The 23,957-nt window shown below is 43.0% G+C and overlaps 1 protein-coding gene across 1 annotated transcript in view; it reads right to left on the bottom strand.

The window, feature by feature from the left end:
- Positions 1-178: 178 nt before the first annotated feature.
- Positions 179-23,957, bottom strand: part of LOC142971634 (myosin light chain kinase, smooth muscle-like) — a 26,937-nt gene continuing 3,158 nt past the window's right edge. The window contains exons 3-19 of the mRNA XM_076112221.1: positions 23,935-23,957; positions 21,997-22,044; positions 21,712-21,839; positions 21,401-21,554; positions 10,653-10,843; positions 10,448-10,559; positions 9,027-9,059; positions 8,840-8,930; positions 8,540-8,743; positions 6,899-7,116; positions 6,427-6,550; positions 6,061-6,213; positions 5,793-5,916; positions 5,515-5,605; positions 5,287-5,415; positions 5,076-5,188; positions 179-4,710 (exon numbers count right to left, since the gene is read on the bottom strand). The exon at positions 23,935-23,957 is cut by the window's right edge and continues 37 nt beyond it. Coding sequence (XP_075968336.1) covers positions 4,582-4,710; positions 5,076-5,188; positions 5,287-5,415; positions 5,515-5,605; positions 5,793-5,916; positions 6,061-6,213; positions 6,427-6,550; positions 6,899-7,116; positions 8,540-8,743; positions 8,840-8,930; positions 9,027-9,059; positions 10,448-10,559; positions 10,653-10,843; positions 21,401-21,554; positions 21,712-21,839; positions 21,997-22,044; positions 23,935-23,957 — 2,065 coding nt within the window. The 3' untranslated portion in view covers positions 179-4,581. The remainder of the gene's footprint in view (positions 4,711-5,075; positions 5,189-5,286; positions 5,416-5,514; positions 5,606-5,792; positions 5,917-6,060; positions 6,214-6,426; positions 6,551-6,898; positions 7,117-8,539; positions 8,744-8,839; positions 8,931-9,026; positions 9,060-10,447; positions 10,560-10,652; positions 10,844-21,400; positions 21,555-21,711; positions 21,840-21,996; positions 22,045-23,934) is intronic.

Genomic DNA, 23,957 nt, shown 5'->3' on the forward strand with positions numbered 1-23,957 from the left:
GTGTTCCTTTATGTGTTGATGATGAATGTTTGTGATAAACTGAAGGATGACGTGTTCCTTTATGTGTTGATGATGAATGTTTGTGATAAACTGAAGGATGAAGTGTTCCTTTACGTGTTGATGTTGAATGTTTGTGATAAACTTAAGGAGGAAGAGAGTATTTTTTCGAGACAGCAGCTGGCTTTGTGATAGATTTATTTATTTTCTTTAACTACAGTCGTAGTGTTCTCATACATGTCATCTGCAGTTCATGAAACCGATATATTTTTATACAAATAGAGAAATATAATCTACATACATCTAATACAAAACAAACCAGTCTGTGAGTGAATCCACTGTTTGGTTCAGTTGTAATAACGGTGTCAAGTGCTGGAGAGAAAATCTGCTCACATGATAATATCAGAGTTATGAATCTGTGCATTAAATAAGTCTAAAAATAAAACATTCTTAAAACAAGCAACCACCAAACCCACAAACATTAGATGATCAAACACACACCTGTGAGTTCTTAAAGAAATTTCTTTGGTTGAAAAGAGAATCAGCCCTGAAAACCTTTAAATAAATGTTTTAAAGCACAAACAAAGAGCTGGAATGTGGAAAAAAAGAAAAGAGTTCAAAGATACGACTTCACCAACATGTCGACTCAGCAGAGACGCCTTTAAACCACCGAGGGGTCAGAGGTCACAGGTTAAAATGTAATATTGTTTTCAAATCATAAAGACGATGAAGAAAACTTTACTTTGTCCAACATGACGTCTTCATGCGTTTGTGATATTTAATATTACAGAACAATTCATTTGTAATATTTGCAAAAATGGTTTGAGTTGCACTTTTTGTGCTCGACTTTCTGTAATAAAAAAATTTGAAAATCAGTATGAAACTAAATTAACAATTTACCTCAAAATGACAATCTGAAATTAAGAATAGATTTCTTAATCTTGAGGTGAAAATTCAAGATCTCACAATCTTGTAATTATAATTTTTGTATCTCGTAAATTTGAGATTTAGTCTCCAGATTTAACGATATTGTACCTCAGAATTAAGAAATCACATCAAATTTCCTAATTTTGAGGTCCAATTTTTAAAATAAGTTTTCTTTTCTTGACTTGAGGTCATTAAAGAGTTAAGAGCTGTACCACGTAGTATTTCCTGAATATTTAGTAGTATTTTGTTTCTAAATTAATAAAATCATCTCGACATGCTAACAAAACGTGTTTTCAAGGCAGCCAAAAGATAAAAAGACTTATTTTGTCCCACAACGTCTCAAATGTGATCGTAGAAAAATCCTCCAGACGTCATTAAAAGTTGCTTTAAGGCAAACAACGTAAGTCCACGTCAGCTGGAAGATGCTTTCAAAGCAAAACTCAAAAATACAAACAAGATAAGAAAAAGTGCTCGAACAGAAGAAAGAAAGCGACACGTTCAACATTTGTTATTATAAACTAAAACATGGATTATTGTGATATCTTTTATATCTGAGCCTCACAGTCACAAAGTCCGGTCACGGTACAATTAAGGCACTTGATTTTTATTTAGCAGCTCAGAGTGGCAACACTTTGACTTTGGAAGACTTCATTACCCAGAAACCCCGTGTGGCGAAGTAACCCTGATCACTTCGTGTTGTTCTTGTGTAACGAACGATCACTTAGAAGAATAAAAGTTAAATCTGAGACGAACATTAAGTGAAAATACTGGCAGTAAATAAAATGATAACGAGAAGGAAAATGAGCTGTGCTAACATGCTAACATCACGACGCTAATGTTAGCTAACATGCTGACATCACGACGCCAACTTTAGCCAACATGCTGATATCACTACGCCAACGTTAACTAACATCACTACGCCAACGTTAGCTAACGTGGTAACATCACGACGCTAACGTTAGCTAACCTGCTGACATCACGACGCCAACGTTAGCCAACATGCTGACATCACTACGCCAATGTTAGCTAACATGCTGAAATCACTACGCCAACGTTAGCTAAAGGGTTTGTTAGCTAGCTAATGTTTTTTAGCCAGCTAATGTTTGTTAGCTAATGGTGACATTAGCTGTTACTGTTACTGTCATTATTATTATGATTTAATTCATGATAAACACATTTATTAATTGTTAAACGACTGATTTGAGTTTAGTCTATACTGTATTCAGATTTATTTTCAAACTGCTTAAATTAAAGCCCCAAGCTCTGCTGCTAGTAAGCTAATGTTTGTTAGCTACTGAGCTAACATTAATAAACAAACGCTAGTTAGCTGTCAATCACAAATGAGTTCTAGTGAGGTTTAATATGTAGTTATGTTCCCGTCTCAAGGTGATCAGTTCATCTGTCTTTGAGTCGTCACCACACCGTTAGCCGCAGTGCTAACACCACGCTAACACCACGTGGTCTGCCTTGTTCTTTGGAGTCAGTTATAATCAATCAGTGACCTAAACTCTGTGAGTGTAAAGTTCCTCTCGACCTTCATCCTACCATCGTCTTCCTCCCACAGGGAGCAGGTTAGAGAGGCAAAGGCCCACACGCCCCCAAGAACTACAGCTCCCATGCATCTTTGGGGGAAGGAGCTGCACACATTCCGTGAGCATTAGAGCGCTAACAGACTAGCATGTGTTGAGCTAGCACCTCTTCATCAATGTGTTTCCTCTGTATGAAAGATGATACTGGGAGTTTTATGTTTGTATTAGTGCTGGGCAACGATTAAAATATTTAATCGTGATTAATCGCATGGATTTTTTGCGATTAATCGCGATTAATCGCATTGTTATGGCAAAGTTCAACAATGAATTCAAAAGTAGTGTATTGCGCACTTTTATTTTAAAAGTACTGCTATATGAACAAAAGGGCAATAACATTTGGTTCACCAGATGCAGGTAGCATGTTTTATACTTAATGTGAATATAATTCATACTTTGTTGGCATCTTATTCTGAAAACCGGATGTTTGTCTGAAGAAACCGGATGTTGTCTCACGTTAATCTTTCCGCTAACTTTCAAAGTCCTTCGCTCGCTCCCGATCTGTGCCGTTTAAATGCGTTTACCGTGAAGTTCAGCATATAGGTGCACTAAAATTACTGACTATAGGATGTTTGCTGGCTTTTATCCCACTGTTCTTGTCATCCTCTTGTTGTTATGTATATGTATTGTCTCTTGTCTTTCAATTAAAAAAAAAAATAAAAAAAATAAAAATTATAATAATTATAATAAATTTAAAAAATGCGTTAACGCGCGATAAAATAATTGTCGGCGTTAATTAATGAATGCGTTAACGCGAAATTAACGCGTTAACTTGCCCAGCACTAGTTTGTATATTTAACATATTAAACTTCTTTATATTTAACTTGTTAAAGCTTCTTAACAAACATGTTGAATGGAGTTTTTTGGAATATTTAGGATCAGTAGTCGTGTTTCCATGAACATATTTTCGTGCTAATTTTGCAGAATCACAGACGTTTTTACGCTCGAATGAGGTTGTTTTTTGTCAAATAAGAGTTAATGGATTTTAAAAAACGAACATTTAGGTCACATGACTCGTGTCTTTCTGGATATTTATTCATAATTTGAACCGTCGCCATCTTGTTATTTTGCAACCAGAAGTGAGACAAGAGGGCGGAGCTACGAACAACTAAGAAATGAATAAAACATTTGTGTGTGTTTCCGTACTACTGTCTTTGTGGGGACCATGTGTTTAGCCTGCAGAGTGAGGACACTTTTCTTTCCCCTCCAGGCGGTGGTGGAGGAAGTATTCAATACTTTTAGTGTTAGTATTAAAAAAAAAAAAGGACTGTATATAAGAAGTGGACGTAGTCGTCGTGACGTAACCCAGTGGACCAATGTTTTTTTTTTTTTAACAGATAGAAAGTGACCATATCTGGACTGAGGAGTGACGTAGAGACGCCGTATACATCTCTGTCAATCACTGTGTAGCCCCGCCCTAAAGCATCCCCTGCTTTATGGTCTGTTTGACTCTAAATGGACCTTAATGTACTAAATGAACATCATGCTGTATTGAAGAAGACTTGAAACTAGAGATTGTAAAGTATAAAGGTAATAAATAACACTTAGTGTAAGGCAATAAATCAAGAGAGAAGTAGAGTCATTTTCTCATAGACTTCTATACAACCAGAGGAGTCGCCCCCTGGTGGACACTAGAGAGAATGCAGCTTTAACACATGAAGCTCTTCTTCTCTTCTTCTTCTACTCTTTTAACTGGCAGATTACAAACATGTAGACAAGTTTATTCTCTTCAGCTCAAAACTCACTTTTTTTTTTTGCGACATTTCCTTAAAATTTACTGAACAATTGAATGGAAACACGACAACTGTTTGTTAGCTAGTCTCAGTGTATAGACTGTGAGAGGAAGAGGAAACCCACCAATGAATGGATGCTAACCTGAGGGGGGGGGGGCTTCTATTCTCCAGGCTTCAGGTGGGCGGGGCTTAGCACACATCATCACTGCTCATGACGAAACCCCGCCCACCACCTCCTCCTCCAATCACAACCTGTTATTATCTTCCTGCTCAGGTATGAAGAGGAGCTGCTCCTCCTCCTCCTCCTCCTTCTGTGGGAGTCCAGACCAACACATGCTCTATTCCTCCTCCTCCTCTTCTTCTTCCTCTCCAGCCATCACCTCCACCAGCAGCTCAGCGGTGCAGGTCGCCTCACCGAGACTGTTGACCGCCTTCACCGTGTACTTGGAGTCATCGTCACCTGACACCTGGAGAGGAGGTGAAGATGAGGTGAGGAGGAGGTGAGATGAAGAAGAAGTGAGGAAGAGGTGAAGAGGAGGTGAAAAGGAAGTAAAGACGAAGTTAAGAGGGAGTGAGGTGGAGGTGAAGAGGAAGTGAAGAGGGTGTGAAGAGGAAGTGAGGAAGAAGTAAAGAGGAAGTAAGGTGGAAGTGAGGAAGTGACGTGGAGGTAAAGAGGAAGTGAATAGGAAGTGAATAGGAAGTGAAGAGGAAGTGAGGTGGAGGTGAAGAGGAAGTGAATAGGAAGTGAAGAGGAAGTGAGTTGGAAGTGAAGAGGAAGTGAAGAGCAGGTTTCACAACAGAATAACAAAGAACAAAGGAGTCGACCTCTGACCTCTGAAATGACCAGACTGCAATTTCCTTCCTCGTCGTAGTCGATTTGAAAATGTCGCGTCTCTTTGATCGGCTGCTCGTCTTTGTACCAAACCACCTCTGGATCGGGGAAACCTGGAGAACCAGTATTGATGATCAGGATCAATAAGAACCAGTATTGATGATCAGGATCAATAAGAACCAGTATTGATGATCAGGATGAGGTGTTTTACCTTCGATCTTGCAGTCGAAGCGAGCAGCGCTGCCCTCCACCACCTCAACGTCTTTGATCACAGAACTGAACGAAGGTTTACACTCTGTCTTCTGATCGAACTCCAAACACTCCAGGAACTGGTTATCTTCTACACACACACACACACACACACACGCACACACACAGTGTCACACTAGATATAATAACATTAACAACAGAAGAAGAAGGTTCTGGTGACCCGGCTGACCTTCGGTCGGCGACCCTTTCTTGGCGCTGACTCCGGCCATCATTGCCATGGTCGACAGGCGGCCGATGGCTCGAACAGCGTGACCGGTTTTCTACCACAGAAGAAGAAACACGGTCACTTCCTGTCCTGCTGAGGTGTGTTAATAACCTAATGATCTAATAGAGCAGACATCTTTGTTACATTCCCTTTTGTTCTGTCGTTTTTCTACTTAGAACTGTTTGCTTTGTATTACAGTATAAAATGCTGGGTCATGTTATAGTATGCTGTGTCATGTTTACCTGCCATTTCCTCCTCAGGATGTACTTCTTCATCCTCTCCTTGGAGAGCTTCTTGGCCTTCATGGTGGTGGTGTCCTGCTTCAGCCAGGTGTGTTCATAGCACTGAGCACAGGTGAGCCTGGCCCTGACACACACACACACACACACACACACACACACACACACACACACATACACACACACACACACACACACACACACACAGAGGCTTCAGACAGAGGGCTATCGATGCTATCGATGCTATCGATGCTATCGAGTGTGTTCTTACTTCATGTCTTTCTTCAGCAGGTTGGTGATGAAGTCTTTTCCGTTGTCTGAGATCTCGTCGAAGGCGTCGTCCTCAAAGTCCCAGGAGGCCGAGGTCACGTTGGACAAAGTCTCGTTGTCGTTGTCGCCCATGAAGGGAGACAAACCGCTCAGCCTGAGGGACGACAACACAGAACTGAGCCAAACTGAGCTGAACTGAGCTGAGACAAACTGAGCCAGACTAAAGTTAACTGAACTACATACTACTACTAGCTAAAAATAAAAACAAAATAAATGAAGCTAAGCTAAGTGAAGCCAAGCTAAAATAAGCTAAACTCAAAGACCATAAAAACAAAATGATGCTAAGCTAAGCTAAAGATAGACTCACAGTATGTAACAGATGACTCCTATACTCCACATGTCGGTGGGATAACTGATGGCTTCATAGTTGATCACTTCTGGAGCCACAAACTCTGGAGTCCCAAATAAAACCTTCAGAGTTCCTGCGTTTTCTGTTGAAGAGAAAAGAGTTTGTTTAAAAGATAAACAGTCAAAAATGATCAGGGGCGGCCATTTTAGGACATATCAGGCTAACTGTTGACGTTATCGTTTTCTCTAAACCTGCTTTCTGAAACAGAGCTCTGGTCTGTGTTAGCATTGTCTTAGCATTGTCTTAGCATAATAATAGCATACTGTTAGCATAATAATAGCATAATGATAGTATAATGTTAGCATAGTGTTTGATTATTTGTATATTTACTTAGATGCATCATTAACTGAAGTATATTTAATGTAAATCCATTGGATATTTGTCTCAGTCTGGATCAATAAAGTTTAGTCAAACTCCTCAGTGATGTCACCTAGTCGCCTGGCGAGGCCGAAGTCGATGAGTTTGATTTTCCCGCCGGTCTTGTTGACACACATGATGTTCTCTGGTTTCAGGTCCAGGTGGACGATTCCCTGTTTGTGGATGAAACTGACGCCATCGATGATCTGCAGCATGTATCTGATCACCTCCCTTTCCGTCAGCTCGAAGTCCTCATCGATAATCCGCTCAAACAGCTCGCCACCGGAGATCCTACAGAGAGACATCTGGTTCATAGGACTACAGAGAAACATCTGGTTCATAGAACTACAGAGAAACATCTGGTTCAAAGAACTACAGAGAAACATCTGGTTCATAGGACTACAGAGAAACATCTGGTTCACAGGACTACAGAGAAACATCTGGTTCATAGAACTACAGAGAAACATCTGGTTCAAAGAACTACAGAGAAGCATCTGGTTCAAAGAACTACAGAGAAACATCTGGTCCGTAGGACTACAGAGAAACATCTGCTTCATAGAACTACAGAGATACATCTGGTTCAAAGAACTACAGAGAAACATCTGGTTCAAAGAACTACAGAGAAACATCTGGTTCATAGCACTACAGAGAAACATCTGGTTCATAGAACTACAGAGAAACATCTGGTTCATAGAACTACAGAGAAACATCTGTTCATAGGACTACAGAGAAACATCTGGTTCATAGAACTACAGAGAAACATCTGGATCATAGGACTACAGAGAAACATCTGGTTCAAAGAACTACAGAGAAACATCTGCTTCATAGGACTACAGAGAAACCTCTGCTTCATAGGACGACAAAAACACTATCAGTCTGACAACGGTTTAGCCTCCGAGGACAACGATCTTAGAGCATCTTGCAGTCTCATCTCTCGAAACACATCACTAAAGAAAAGAGCTCATAAATCTGAGTCATTTTTCATGATAGCCGATTGGTTCCCAGATTAGAACATCAGCCAATAAGCTCCCCCTCTTTTATCTCCACACAATCTGTTTACCTTCATTCAACCAAAGTCTGCTGCATCGTGATTGGTCGATACAATTCAGACTACAAACTCAAACCAGAAGGATTCTTTCCGGAGGAAAACCCTACCAAAATAAGAGTCTGATGACTTCCTTCTTGTCCATCAGTTTTTTACTTGTCAGCAGATATTTCGTGTTTATCAGAATAACTAAATGTTTCTAAATTATGAGATATTTCTGCGTTATAATCAGATAAAGACTCTGTTGATCATCACTGCTCTAAAATTAGCAGACAGGAAATAGCTGCTGTCATTCCGCTCATAGTTGGACAGAAAGTTATTTTCCAACGTCGTTTGAAACAAAAACATCTGGTTTGTGTTTCCAGTTCAAACTGATCAGAGATCAGCTGCAGGTTTAACATTCTACAGTAAAAAGAAGATTTTAACAAAACATGTAGAATCATAAAAGTTTATTATTTTATTTCATAACCTAAATGGAAGAAGAAGTTTGTGGAGGGAACTCGTCTGTATGCTAAGCTAAGCTAACCAGCTGCTGGCATTAATACATTTAACATAAGTTAGCTTCTTATTTATCTTCTTTTTCTTTTGTTAAATTTAGTTTTCTCTGTTTTAACATTGTTAAGAAAAATATAATTATACTGTATTTAATAAATAATAAAACCAACGTACATCTCGAGCACCATGACGATGTCCGACTTCCCCTCGAAGGCATCGATGCACTGCACCAGTTTCGGGTGGTGCAGGCTGTTCATGATGCCGATCTCGTGCCGGACGTTGTCCTTCTCCTTCGCCGAGTACGCCTTGATGAACTTTCCCGCCCACACCTTCTTCGTGGCCTTCTCCACCAGCTTGAAGACCTGACCAAACTTCCCCCTGTCACACATAAAAACAGTGACGTCTTTAGAAATGGCCTCTTCACGTTACATCACAGGTGCATTGTGGGTGAGGAGTGAGTGGGCGGAGACTCACGTTCCCAGCCGCTCCTCCACGTCGTACAGCTCCTTCACCTTCACGTCGGTCCTGATGGACACATCTCTGTAGTCGGGCTCCTTGTCCAGGTCTGAAAACACAGAGGTCAGAGGTCACCGGGAGGGGTGGGGGGTCATGTTATGTTAGCATATGTTAGCTTGTTAACAGGAAGTCTGAGTCATCGTACCTTCATCCTCCTCCTCTGCCTCGGCCTCTTCATCTGTCAGACGAACCAAACAGCAGCAGTTAGTTCAGTTAGTCCGTTTAGTTCAGTTCATTAAGTCCTGGTTTAGTTTAGTATACTTAGTCATGGTTTAGTTAAACTTAGTCTTGATTTAGTTTAGTAGATAAAGTCCTGGTTTAGTTTAGTAGACTTAGACTTGGTTTAGTTTAGTAGACTTAGTCTTGGTTTAGTTTAGTAGACTTAGTCCTGGTTTAGTTTAGTAGACTTAGTCTTGGTTTAGTTTAGTAGATTAAGTCCTGGTTTAGTTTAGTAGACTTAGTCCTGGTTTAGTTAAGTATACTTAGTCTTGGTTTAGTTGAGTAGATTAAGTCCTGGTTTAGTTTAGTAGATGTAGTCCTGGTTTAGTTAAACTTAGTCTTGGTTTAGTTTAGTAGATTAAGTCCTGGTTTAGTTTAGTAGACTTAGTCCTGGTTTAGTTAAGTATACTTAGTCCTGGTTTAGTTTAGTCGACTAAGTCCTGGTTTAGTTTAGTCTACTACTTCCTGGTTTAGTTAAGTAGACTCAGTACTGGTTTAGTTTAGTAGACTATGTCCTGGTTTAGTTAAGTACCAAACAGCAGCAGTTAGTTCAGTTAGTCCGTTTAGTTCAGTTCATTAAGTCCTGGTTTAGTTTAGTATACTTAGTCATGGTTTAGTTAAACTTAGTCTTGATTTAGTTTAGTAGATAAAGTCCTGGTTTAGTTTAGTAGACTTAGACTTGGTTTAGTTTAGTAGACTTAGTCTTGGTTTAGTTTAGTAGACTTAGTCCTGGTTTAGTTTAGTAGACTTAGTCTTGGTTTAGTTTAGTAGATTAAGTCCTGGTTTAGTTTAGTAGACTTAGTCCTGGTTTAGTTAAGTATACTTAGTCTTGGTTTAGTTTAGTAGATTAAGTCCTGGTTTAGTTTAGTAGATGTAGTCCTGGTTTAGTTAAACTTAGTCTTGGTTTAGTTTAGTAGATTAAGTCCTGGTTTAGTTTAGTAGACTTAGTCCTGGTTTAGTTAAGTATACTTAGTCCTGGTTTAGTTTAGTCGACTAAGTCCTGGTTTAGTTTAGTCTACTACTTCCTGGTTTAGTTAAGTAGACTCAGTACTGGTTTAGTTTAGTAGACTATGTCCTGGTTTAGTTAAGTAGACTTAGTCCTGGTTTAGTTTAGTAGACTTAGTCCTGGTATAGTTTAGTAGGCTTATTCCTGGTTTAGTTTAGTAGACGTAGTCCCGGTTTTGTTTAGTAGACTTAGTCCTGGTTTAGTTCAGTCACATTTTGTGCTGGTTTAGTTTAGTAGACTTAGTCCTGGTTTAGGCCTAGATGGACCACAGAAGTTCTCAGACTGGAACAAACCTCCGTTCATAGACTTATAGAACTATGAGAATCAGATAGTTCACTCACCATCATCCACCAGGCCGACGGTCACCGGCACAGATTCGGCACTCGGTTCTCCGACTCCGTAGATGTTCTCGGCCCGAACACGAAACTTATACTGACGCTCTGGAAGAAGGTTCTAAGAGATGGACACACCAACGTTACTTCTCCTCTAGGATGTGGGCCCCACCTAAGGTCTGACAGCCAGTTGCTAACAACAACAACAGCTCACCTGTACGTTGTAGGAGGTGCTGTTGCAGGACACCAGGTGTTTCCACTGCGGCTCCAAAGAGTCCCAGGTCTCCAGGTTGTAGGACTGCACGGCGCTGCCTCCGTCGTAGGTCGGCCCGTACCAAGACAGGGTCAGACTGGACCGCCGCACGTCTGAGGCCGCAGGGACCCGGGCTGGGGGGTCGGGTTTATCTGAGGAGGATTAGGGTTAGGGACGAGGATTAAAGGACAGAGGAACCACGCTGACCACCTAGAGGTTAAAGGGTTTGGAACGAGGATGAAAGGACAGAGGAACCACGCTGACCACCTAGAGGTGAAAGGGTTAGGGACGAGGATTAAAGGACAGAGGAACCACGCTGACCACCTAGAGGTGAAAGGGTTAGGGACGAGGATTAAAGGACAGAGGAACCACGCTGACCACAGAGAGGTTAAAGGGTTAGGGACGAGGATTAAAGGACAGAGGAACCATGTTGACCACAGAGAGGTTAAAGGGTAAGGGACGACGATTAAAGGAGAGAGGAACCATGCTAACCACCTAGAGGTTAAAGGGTTAGGGACGAGGATGAAAGGACAGAGGAACCAGCCTGACCACCTAGAGGTTAAAGGGTTAGGGACGAGGATGAAAGGACAGAGGAACCATCCTGACCACCTAGAGGTTAAAGGGTTAAGGACGAGGATGAAAGGACAGAGGAACCATCCTGACCACCTAGAGGTTAAAGGGTTAGGGACGAGGATTAAAGGACAGAGGAACCACGCTGACCACCTAGAGGTGAAAGGGTGAGGGATGAGGATTAAAGGACAGAGGAACCATGCAGACCACCTAGCGGTTAAAGGGTTTGGGATGAGGATTAAAGGACAGAGGAACCATGTTGACCACTTAGAGGTTAAAGGGTTTGGGACGAGGATTAAAGGACAGAGGAACCACGCTGACCACCTAGAGGTTAAAGGGTTAGGGACGAGGATTAAAGGACAGAGGAACCACGCTGACCACCTAGAGGTGAAAGGGTTAGGGACGAGGATTAAAGGACAGAGGAACCACGCTGACCACAGAGAGGTTAAAGGGTTAGGGACAAGGATTAAAGGACAGAGGAACCACGCTGACTACAGAGAGGTTAAAGGGTTAGGGACGAGGATTAAAGGACAGAGGAACCATGTTGACCACAGAGAGGTTAAAGGGTAAGGGACGACGATTAAAGGACAGAGGAACCATGCTAACCACCTAGAGGTTAAAGGGTTAGGGACGAGGATGAAAGGACAGAGGAACCAGCCTGACCACCTAGAGGTTAAAGGGTTAGGGACGAGGATGAAAGGACAGAGGAACCATCCTGACCACCTAGAGGTTAAAGGGTTAAGGACGAGGATGAAAGGACAGAGGAACCATCCTGACCACCTAGAGGTTAAAGGGTTTGGGATGAGGATTAAAGGACAGAGGAACCACGCTGACCACCTAGAGGTGAAAGGGTGAGGGATGAGGATTAAAGGACAGAGGAACCATGCAGACCACCTAGCGGTTAAAGGGTTTGGGACGAGGATTAAAGGACAGAGGAACCACGCTGACCACCTAGAGGTTAAAGGGTTAGGGACGAGGATTAAAGGACAGAGGAACCACGCTGACCACCTAGAGGTGAAAGGGTTAGGGACGAGGATTAAAGGACAGAGGAACCACGCTGACCACAGAGAGGTTAAAGGGTTAGGGACAAGGATTAAAGGACAGAGGAACCACGCTGACCACAGAGAGGTTAAAGGGTTAGGGACAAGGATTAAAGGACAGAGGAACCATGCTGACCACCTAGAGGTTAAAGGGTTTGGGACGAGGATTAAAGGACAGAGGAACCACGCTGACCACTTAAAGGTTAAAGGGTTTGGGACGAGGATTAAAGGACAGAGGAACCATGTTGACCACAGAGAGGTTAAAGGGTTAGGGACGAGGATTAAAGGACAGAGGAACCACGCTGACCACCTAGAGGTTAAAGGGTTTGGGACGAGGATTAAAGGACAGAGGAACCACGCTGACCACCTAGAGGTTAAAGGGTTTGGGACGAGGATTAAAGGACAGAGGAACCATGTTGACCACCTAGAGGTTAAAGGGTTTGGGATGAGGATTAAAGGACAGAGGAACCATGCTGACCACCTAGAGGTTAAAGGGTAAGGGACAGGGATTAAAGGACAGAGGAACCATGCTGACCACCTAGAGGTGAAAGGGTTAGGGACGAGGATTAAAGGACAGAGGAACCACGCTGACCACAGAGAGGTTAAAGGGTTAGGGACGAGGATTAAAGGACAGAGGAACCATGCTGACCACAGAGAGGTTAAAGGGTAAGGGATGACGATTAAAGGACAGAGGAACCACGCTGACCACCTAGAGGTTAAAGGGTTAGGGACGAGGATTAAAGGACAGAGGAACCATGTTGACCACCTAGAGGTTAAAGGGTTTGGGATGAGGATTAAAGGACAGAGGAACCATGTTGACGACAGAAAGGTTAAAGGGTTAGGGACAAGGATTAAAGGACAGAGGAACCATGCTGACCACTTAGAGGTTAAAGGGTTTGGGACGAGGATTAAAGGACAGAGGAACCACGCTGACCACCTAGAGGTTAAAGGGTTAGGGACGAGGATTAAAGGACAGAGGAACCACGCTGACCACCTAGAGGTGAAAGGGTTTGGGACGAGGATTAAAGGACAGAGGAACCACGCTGACCACCTAGAGGTTAAAGGGTTATGGACGAGGATTAAAGGACAGAGGAACCACGCTGACTACCTAGAGGTGAAAGGGTTAGGGACGAGGATTAAAGGACAGAGGAACCACGCTGACCACAGAGAGGTTAAAGGGTTAGGGACAAGGATTAAAGGACAGAGGAACCACGCTGACCACAGAGAGGTTAAAGGGTTAGGGACAAGGATTAAAGGACAGAGGAACCATGCTGACCACCTAGAGGTTAAAGGGTTTGGGACGAGGATTAAAGGACAGAGGAACCACGCTGACCACTTAAAGGTTAAAGGGTTTGGGACGAGGATTAAAGGACAGAGGAACCACGCTGACCACCTAGAGGTTAAAGGCTTAAGGACGAGGATGAAAGGACAGAGGAACCACGCTGACCACAGAGAGGTTAAAGGGTTAGGGACAAGGATTAAAGGACAGAGGAACCATGCTGACCACCTAGAGGTTAAAGGGTTTGGGACGAGGATTAAAGGACAGAGGAACCATGTTGACCACAGAGAGGTTAAAGGGTTAGGGACGAGGATTAAAGGACAGAGGAACCACGCTGACCACCTAGAGGTTAAAGGGTTTGGGACGAGGATTAAAGGACAGAGGAACCACGCTGACCACCTAGAGGTTAAAGGGTTTGGGACGAGGATTAAAGGACAGAGGAACCACGTTGACCACCTAGAGGTTAAAGGGTTTGGGATGAGGATTAAAGGACAGAGGAACCATGCTGACCACCTAGAGGTTAAAGGGTAAGGGACAGGGATTAAAGGACAGAGGAACCACGCTGACCACCTAGAGGTTAAAGGGTTAGGGACGAGGATTAAAGGACAGAGGAACCACGCTGACCACCTAGAGGTTAAAGGGTTAGGGTCAAGGATGAAAGGACAGAGGAACCACGCTGATCACCTAGAGGTGAAAGGGTTAGGGATGAGGATTAAAGGACAGAGGAACCATGCTGACCACCTAGCGGTTAAAGGGTTTGGGACGAGGATTAAAGGACAGAGGAACCATGTTGACGACAGAAAGGTTAAAGGGTTAGGGACAAGGATTAAAGGACAGAGGAACCATGCTGACCACTTAGAGGTTAAAGGGTTTGGGACGAGGATTAAAGGACAGAGGAACCATGTTGACCACAGAGAGGTTAAAGGGTTAGGGACGAGGATTAAAGGACAGAGGAACCATGCTGACCACAGAGAGGTTAAAGGGTTAGGGACGAGGATGAAAGGACAGAGGAACCATGCTGACCACCTAGAGGTTAAAGGGTTAGGGACGAGGATGAAAGGACAGAGGAACCAGCCTGACCACCTAGAGGTTAAAGGGTTAGGGACGAGGATGAAAGGACAGAGGAACCATCCTGACCACCTAGAGGTTAAAGGGTTTGGGACGAGGATTAAAGGACAGAGGAACCACGTTGACCACAGAGAGGTTAAAGGGTTAGGGACGAGGATTAAAGGACAGAGGAACCACGCTGACCACCTAGAGGTGAAAGGGTTAGGGATGAGGATTAAAGGACAGAGGAACCATGCTGACCACCTAGCGGTTAAAGGGTTTGGGACGAGGATTAAAGGACAGAGGAACCATGTTGACCACCTAGAGGTTAAAGGGTTTGGGATGAGGATTAAAGGACAGAGGAACCATGTTGACGACAGAAAGGTTAAAGGGTTAGGGACAAGGATTAAAGGACAGAGGAACCATCCTGACCACCTAGAGGTTAAAGGGTTAAGGACGAGGATGAAAGGACAGAGGAACCATCCTGACCACCTAGAGGTTAAAGGGTTTGGGATGAGGATTAAAGGACAGAGGAACCACGCTGACCACCTAGAGGTGAAAGGGTGAGGGATGAGGATTAAAGGACAGAGGAACCATGCAGACCACCTAGCGGTTAAAGGGTTTGGGACGAGGATTAAAGGACAGAGGAACCACGCTGACCACCTAGAGGTTAAAGGGTTAGGGACGAGGATTAAAGGACAGAGGAACCACGCTGACCACCTAGAGGTGAAAGGGTTAGGGACGAGGATTAAAGGACAGAGGAACCACGCTGACCACAGAGAGGTTAAAGGGTTAGGGACAAGGATTAAAGGACAGAGGAACCACGCTGACCACAGAGAGGTTAAAGGGTTAGGGACAAGGATTAAAGGACAGAGGAACCATGCTGACCACCTAGAGGTTAAAGGGTTTGGGACGAGGATTAAAGGACAGAGGAACCACGCTGACCACTTAAAGGTTAAAGGGTTTGGGACGAGGATTAAAGGACAGAGGAACCATGTTGACCACAGAGAGGTTAAAGGGTTAGGGACGAGGATTAAAGGACAGAGGAACCACGCTGACCACCTAGAGGTTAAAGGGTTTGGGACGAGGATTAAAGGACAGAGGAACCACGCTGACCACCTAGAGGTTAAAGGGTTTGGGACGAGGATTAAAGGACAGAGGAACCATGTTGACCACCTAGAGGTTAAAGGGTTTGGGATGAGGATTAAAGGACAGAGGAACCATGCTGACCACCTAGAGGTTAAAGGGTAAGGGACAGGGATTAAAGGACAGAGGAACCATGCTGACCACCTAGAGGTGAAAGGGTTAGGGACGAGGATTAAAGGACAGAGGAACCACGCTGACCACAGAGAGGTTAAAGGGTTAGGGACGAGGATTAAAGGACAGAGGAACCATGCTGACCACAGAGAGGTTAAAGGGTAAGGGATGACGATTAAAGGACAGAGGAACCACGCTGACCACCTAGAGGTTAAAGGGTTAGGGACGAGGATTAAAGGACAGAGGAACCATGTTGACCACCTAGAGGTTAAAGGGTTTGGGATGAGGATTAAAGGACAGAGGAACCATGTTGACGACAGAAAGGTTAAAGGGTTAGGGACAAGGATTAAAGGACAGAGGAACCATGCTGACCACTTAGAGGTTAAAGGGTTTGGGATGAGGATTAAAGGACAGAGGAACCACGCTGACCACCTAGAGGTTAAAGGGTTATGGACGAGGATTAAAGGACAGAGGAACCACGCTGACCACCTAGAGGTGAAAGGGTTTGGGACGAGGATTAAAGGACAGAGGAACCATGCTGACCACCTAGAGGTTAAAGGGTTATGGACGAGGATTAAAGGACAGAGGAACCACGCTGACCACCTAGAGGTGAAAGGGTTAGGGACGAGGATTAAAGGACAGAGGAACCACGCTGACCACAGAGAGGTTAAAGGGTTAGGGACAAGGATTAAAGGACAGAGGAACCACGCTGACCACAGAGAGGTTAAAGGGTTAGGGACAAGGATTAAAGGACAGAGGAACCATGCTGACCACCTAGAGGTTAAAGGGTTTGGGACGAGGATTAAAGGACAGAGGAACCACGCTGACCACTTAAAGGTTAAAGGGTTTGGGACGAGGATTAAAGGACAGAGGAACCACGCTGACCACCTAGAGGTTAAAGGCTTAAGGACGAGGATGAAAGGACAGAGGAACCACGCTGACCACAGAGAGGTTAAAGGGTTAGGGACAAGGATTAAAGGACAGAGGAACCATGCTGACCACCTAGAGGTTAAAGGGTTTGGGACGAGGATTAAAGGACAGAGGAACCATGTTGACCACAGAGAGGTTAAAGGGTTAGGGACGAGGATTAAAGGACAGAGGAACCACGCTGACCACCTAGAGGTTAAAGGGTTTGGGACGAGGATTAAAGGACAGAGGAACCACGCTGACCACCTAGAGGTTAAAGGGTTTGGGACGAGGATTAAAGGACAGAGGAACCACGTTGACCACCTAGAGGTTAAAGGGTTTGGGATGAGGATTAAAGGACAGAGGAACCATGCTGACCACCTAGAGGTTAAAGGGTAAGGGACAGGGATTAAAGGACAGAGGAACCACGCTGACCACCTAGAGGTTAAAGGGTTAGGGACGAGGATTAAAGGACAGAGGAACCACGCTGACCACCTAGAGGTTAAAGGGTTAGGGTCAAGGATGAAAGGACAGAGGAACCACGCTGATCACCTAGAGGTGAAAGGGTTAGGGATGAGGATTAAAGGACAGAGGAACCATGCTGACCACCTAGCGGTTAAAGGGTTTGGGACGAGGATTAAAGGACAGAGGAACCATGTTGACGACAGAAAGGTTAAAGGGTTAGGGACAAGGATTAAAGGACAGAGGAACCATGCTGACCACTTAGAGGTTAAAGGGTTTGGGACGAGGATTAAAGGACAGAGGAACCATGTTGACCACAGAGAGGTTAAAGGGTTAGGGACGAGGATTAAAGGACAGAGGAACCATGCTGACCACAGAGAGGTTAAAGGGTTAGGGACGAGGATGAAAGGACAGAGGAACCATGCTGACCACCTAGAGGTTAAAGGGTTAGGGACGAGGATGAAAGGACAGAGGAACCAGCCTGACCACCTAGAGGTTAAAGGGTTAGGGACGAGGATGAAAGGACAGAGGAACCATCCTGACCACCTAGAGGTTAAAGGGTTTGGGACGAGGATTAAAGGACAGAGGAACCACGTTGACCACAGAGAGGTTAAAGGGTTAGGGACGAGGATTAAAGGACAGAGGAACCACGCTGACCACCTAGAGGTGAAAGGGTTAGGGAAGAGGATTAAAGGACAGAGGAACCATGCTGACCACCTAGCGGTTAAAGGGTTTGGGACGAGGATTAAAGGACAGAGCAACCATGTTGACCACCTAGAGGTTAAAGGGTTTGGGATGAGGATTAAAGGACAGAGGAACCATGTTGACGACAGAAAGGTTAAAGGGTTAGGGACAAGGATTAAAGGACAGAGGAACCACGCTGACCACAGAGAGGTTAAAGGGTTAGGGACAAGGATTAAAGGACAGAGGAACCATGCTGACCACCTAGAGGTTAAAGGGTTTGGGACGAGGATTAAAGGACAGATGAACCATGTTGACCACCTAGAGGTTAAAGGGTAAGGGACAGGGATTAAAGGACAGAGGAACCACGCTGACCACCTAGAGGTTAAAGGGTTAGTGATGAGAATTAAAGGACAGAGGAACCATGCTGACCACTTAGAGGTTAAAGGGTTTGGGACGAGGATTAAAGGACAGAGGAACCACGCTGACCACAGAGAGGTTAAAGGGTTAGGGACAAGGATTAAAGGACAGAGGAACCACGCTGACCACTTTAAGGTTAAAGGGTTTGGGACGAGGATTAAAGGACAGAGGAACCATGTTGACCACCTAGAGGTTAAAGGGTTTGGGATGAGGATTAAAGGACAGAGGAACCATGCTGACTACAGAGAGGTTAAAGGGTTAGGGACGAGGATGAAAGGACAGAGGAACCATGCTGACCACCTAGAGGTTAAAGGGTTAGGGACAGGGATTAAAGGACAGAGGAACCATGCTGATCACCTAGAGGTGAAAGGGTTTGGGACGAGGATTAAAGGACAGAGGAACCACGCTGACCACCTAGAGGTTAAAGGGTTAAAGGGTTAGGGACGAGGATTAAAAGACAGAGGAACATCAAAGGCAGCAAACCACAGCTCTAAGTCTGAACTCAGGCTGTTATAATCACAGAGCTGTTTATATATTTATATATATTTATATATATATATAAACATACATATAAGTATATATATATATACTTATATATACACTATATTTATATATACAGTGGGTACGGAAAGTATTCAGACCCCTTTAAATCTTTCACTCTTTGTTTTATTGCAGCCATTTGCTAAAATCAAAAAAGTTCACTCAGCACCCCATCTTGACAGAAAAAAACTGAAATGTAGAAATTTTTGCAAATTTATTATAAAAGAAAAACTGAAATATCACATGGTCATAAGTATTCAGACCCTTTGCTGTGACACTCATATTTAACTCACATGCTGTCCATTTCTTCTGATCCTCCTTGAGATGGTTCTACTCCTTCATTGGAGCCCAGCTGTGTTTAATTAAACTGATTGGACTTGATTAGGAAAGGCACACACCTGTCTATATAAGAGCTTACAGCTCACAGTGCATGTCAGAGCAAATGAGAATCATGAGGTCGAAGGAACTGCCCAAGGAGCTCAGAGACAGAATTGTGGCAAGGCACAGATCTGGCCAAGGTTACAAAAGAATTTCTGCAGCACTCAAGGTTCCTAAGAGCACAGTGGCCTCCATAATCCTTAAATGGAAGAAGTTTGGGACGACCAGAACTCTTCCTAGACCTGGCCGTCCAGCCAAACTGAGCAATCGTGGAAGAAGAGCCTTGGTGAGAGAGGTAAAGAAGAACCCAAAGATCACTGTGGCTGAGCTCCAGAGATGCAGTAGGGAGATGGGAGAAAGTTCCAAAAAGTCAACTATCACTGCAGCCCTCCACCAGTCGGGGCTTTATGGCAGAGTGGCCTGACGGAAGCCTCTCCTCAGTGCAAGACATATGAAAGCACGCATAGAGTTTGCCAAAAAACACATGGACTCCCAGACTATGAGAAATAAGATTCTCTGGTGTGATGAGACCAAGATAGAACTTTTTGGCATTAATTCTAAGCGGTATGTGTGGAGAAAACCAGGCACTGCTCATCACCTGCCCAATACAATCCCAACAGTGAAACATGGTGGTGGCAGCATCATGCTATGGGGGTGTTTTTCAGCTGCAGGGACAGGACGACTGGTTGCAATTGAAGGAAAGATGAATGCGGCCAAGTACAGAGATATCCTGGAAGAAAACCTCTTCCAGATTGCTCTGGACCTCAGACTGGGCCGAAGGTTCACCTTCCAACAAGACAATGACCCTAAGCACACAGCTAAAATAACAAAGGAGTGGCTTCGGAACAACTCTGTGACCATTCTTGACTGGCCCAGCCAGAGCCCTGACCTAAACCCAATTGAGCATCTCTGGAGAGACCTGAAAATGGCTGTTCACCATCCAACCTGACGGAACTGGAGAGGATCTGCAAGGAAGAATGGCAGAGGATCCCCAAATCCAGGTGTGAAAAACTTGTTGCATCATTCCCAAGAAGACTCATGGCTGTACTAGCTCAAAAGGGTGCTTCTACTCAATACTGAGAAAAGGGTCTGAATACTTATGACCATGTGATATTTCAGTTTTTCTTTTTTAATAAATTCGCAAAAATTTCTACATTTCTGTTTTTTTCTGTGAAGATGGGGTGCTGAGTGTACATTAATGAGAAATAAAATGAACTTTTTTGATTTTAGCAAATGGCTGCAATGAAACAAAGAGTGAATAATTTAAAGGGGTCTGAATACTTTCCGTACCCACTGTATATTAGGGGTGCCACGGTTCAATACATCAAAGAAGCAGAAATGCCATCATAAAGTATGTTCTGTTTTACTTTGACTAATGATGGATTCATTGTGTACAGGAAGCTGCAGAAGCTCCTTTAGTCTTTAACACGTGGGCTGCTGTTGTGTTTCTGTGAAAGGTCACACTCTCATATCTTCGGAGGAGGCCAGATATCCGCTAGATTAATGACATCGGCGTATTTGTGTCGTTACAGACAGCTAGCTTTGTGTAGTCCGTGACGTCCAGCCATCTGTTGTCAGAGCAACAGCGGGAGCTTTGTAAATTTGATTCTCTGTTTGGACTTTTGTTTTCTTTAACAAAGCAGGAATTATGGTTTGGAGTTGTCTGTTACGTGGTGGGAGTGTCAGACAGCACGTTGTCTGTTACGTGGTGGGAGTGTCAGACAGCATGTTGTCTGTTACGTGGTGGGAGTGTCAGACAGCACGTTGTCTGTTACGTGGTGGGAGTGTCAGACAGCACGTTGTCTGTTACGTGGTGGGAGTGTCAGACAGCACGTTGTCTGTTACGTGGTGGGAGTGTCAGACAGCATGTTGTCTGTTACGTGGTGGGAGTGTCAGACAGCACGTTGTCTGTTACGTGGTGGGAGTGTCAGACAGCATGTTGTCTGTTACGTGGTGGGAGTGTCAGACAGCACGTTGTCTGTTACGTGGTGGGAGTGTCAGACAGCATGTTGTCTGTTACGTGGTTCAATACGAATATGTGTATTGTTACACCCCTAATATATACATGCATATATATATAAATATATCTTAAGGTACATGAAGCAGAGCGGTATGAAGGAGAGACTTACCGACGATGGTGAGGTTGAGGGCGGCCTGTCGGAGGCCGACGGCATTCCTCAGCTCGATGGTGTAACATCCACAATGTTCCTGCTGACTGCTGCTGATGGTCAATCTGCTGCTGCTGTCACTGGAGTCTATGGAGATATCAGCTGAGGCCTGGATCTACACACACACACACACAGAGTAACACACACACACACACACATTAGTTCTGCAGGTATCTTATCATAAACCAAAGTGTTGACACATTAAGAATTTTGCTAACGTGGCTAAAATCAGCCAATATTTTATGGGGTGTGTGTGTGTGTGTGGTTCTCACTGGTTTCCTGAACTTCAGCCAAGTGCAGTTGATGGGCGGAGCTCCAGAGAACCTACAGAGGATCTCCACCTTCTCTCCTGCCAGGATCTTCATGTCCTCGGGGAACTGAAGGATCTGAGGAGGCAGAGCTGCAGATACCGATCAATAATCAGGGATCAATAAAAGCCCTCTATATATACAGTACACATATACATATATATATATATATACGTATATATATGTATATATATGTATATATATATATATATATACGTATATATATATGTATATATGTGTGTGTGTCACCTTGTTTGGGAGGAGTCTTGGCCGTCGGTTTCTTTATTCTGGCTTCACCTGAAACACAAACGATCCAATGTAATTGTATCTTTAACTAAAGATTCTGATTTATTATTTCTATTATTATTATTGTTATTATTTATTCATTTGTTTATGAGACATTTTATGATCTCTGTTCTTTTAAAAGAATCTGAGGCATCAGGATGAATGTCTTTCAAATAGTAGAAAAAGAAGAACTACATATCAAATGTTTACTATAAGAACTACAAATGTACATCTAATGTGTACTATAAGGACTATAAATACAGATATATCATGTGCTATAAGAAATACAAATACAGATCTAATGTTTACTATAAGAACTACAAATACATATCAAATGGTTACCATAAGAACTACAAATATGAATCAATGTTACTATAATAACTACAAATATATAGCAATGTTTACTATACTAACTACAAATATATATCAACATTACTATAAGAACTACAAATGTATATCTAATGTTTACTATAAGAACTACAAATGTAAACCAAAGTGTACTAATAAGAACTACAAATATATATATAACATGTACTATAAGAACTACAAATACATATCCAATGTTCACTAGAAGAACTACAAATATCTATCTAATGTTCACTAGAATAACTACAAATGCAGATCCACTGTCTACTATAAGAACTACAAATACATATCAACTGGTTACTATAAGAACTACAAATATAGATGATGTTTACTATAAGAACTACAAATACATATATAATGGTACTTCAATAACTACAAATATAGATTGTATTGTACTGTAAGAACTACAAATATATATTAACTGTTTACTGTAAGAACTACAAATACATATTGAATTTGTACTATAAGAACTACAAATACATGTTGAATGTGCACTACAAGAACTACAAATGTATGTTGAATGTCCACTATAAGAACTACAAATACACATCAAATGTTTACTATAAGAACTACTAATGTATATCGAACGATACTTTAAGAACTACAAATATATAGTTAATGTTTAGTATAAGAACTACAAATACAGGATATTTGTAGTTTTTACATTGCATATTCAGACGTTTTTAGACTGTCAAACAAGGAGCTTCTTAAAAGGAGAGAGGGAACAAATAGTGAGAGGGAGGAAGAAGAGGAGGAGACGGGAAACCAGGCCTTAAATGGAAGTCTGTCCTTCTCCCCCCCCTCCCTCAGCTCTCTCTCTCTTACATTCAGACTCATAAACAGAGAAGTTTAAAATACTTTGAATCAACTGAATCGTGACTAAAAAACACTACATGCTAGAAACTAACAAGATATTAGATACAAGGATAAAAAAACAGCTTATAAAATAAACTAAACTATATTTTCTACTTCATTGTAAATTGACTTATTTCATTTATTTCACATATTGTTCTCTTGCTACAAAAACTTTGCATATCTAACAGCACCATGACGTCGTTAGCCTAGCTTAGCACAAAGACCAGAAGCAGGGGGAAACTGTTAATCAGTGTAGCAACAAACAACCAGCTTAGACAACAATATGTTCATAGGTAATCAATGCCAGACAGCTACAGAATGTTAGCATATCTAACAGGACAAGGACACCATTAGCCTAGCTTAGCACAAAGACCAGAAGCAGGGGGAAACTACTAACCAGCATGCAACAACCAGCTAGCTGTCAGGGAGCTACAAAGGCTGATGGGAAACGTGGTCTTAAAGAGGAGAAGAGAACGCTTTAAATGATACACAGAGACGTTTGAAGAGAAGTGTGTGTGTGTGTGTGTGTGTGTGTGTGTGTGTGTGTGTGTGTGTGTGTGTGTGTGTGTGAGAGTTAGTGTGCGTGTGTGTGAGTGTGTGTGTATGGGAACCAGTGCTCCCAGACTTCAGCTCCTTATTGGGACAAAAGGAAAGAAGCTGCTGCATATTTTGGAAACTCACTCTCTGAAGTCGGAGTCGTCTTC

The sequence above is a fragment of the Anarhichas minor genome, unplaced genomic scaffold (genome assembly GCF_050575085.1).
Source record: "Anarhichas minor isolate MPS153535 unplaced genomic scaffold, ASM5057508v1 ptg000048l, whole genome shotgun sequence".
In the NCBI taxonomy this organism is placed as follows: domain Eukaryota; kingdom Metazoa; phylum Chordata; class Actinopteri; order Perciformes; family Anarhichadidae; genus Anarhichas; species Anarhichas minor.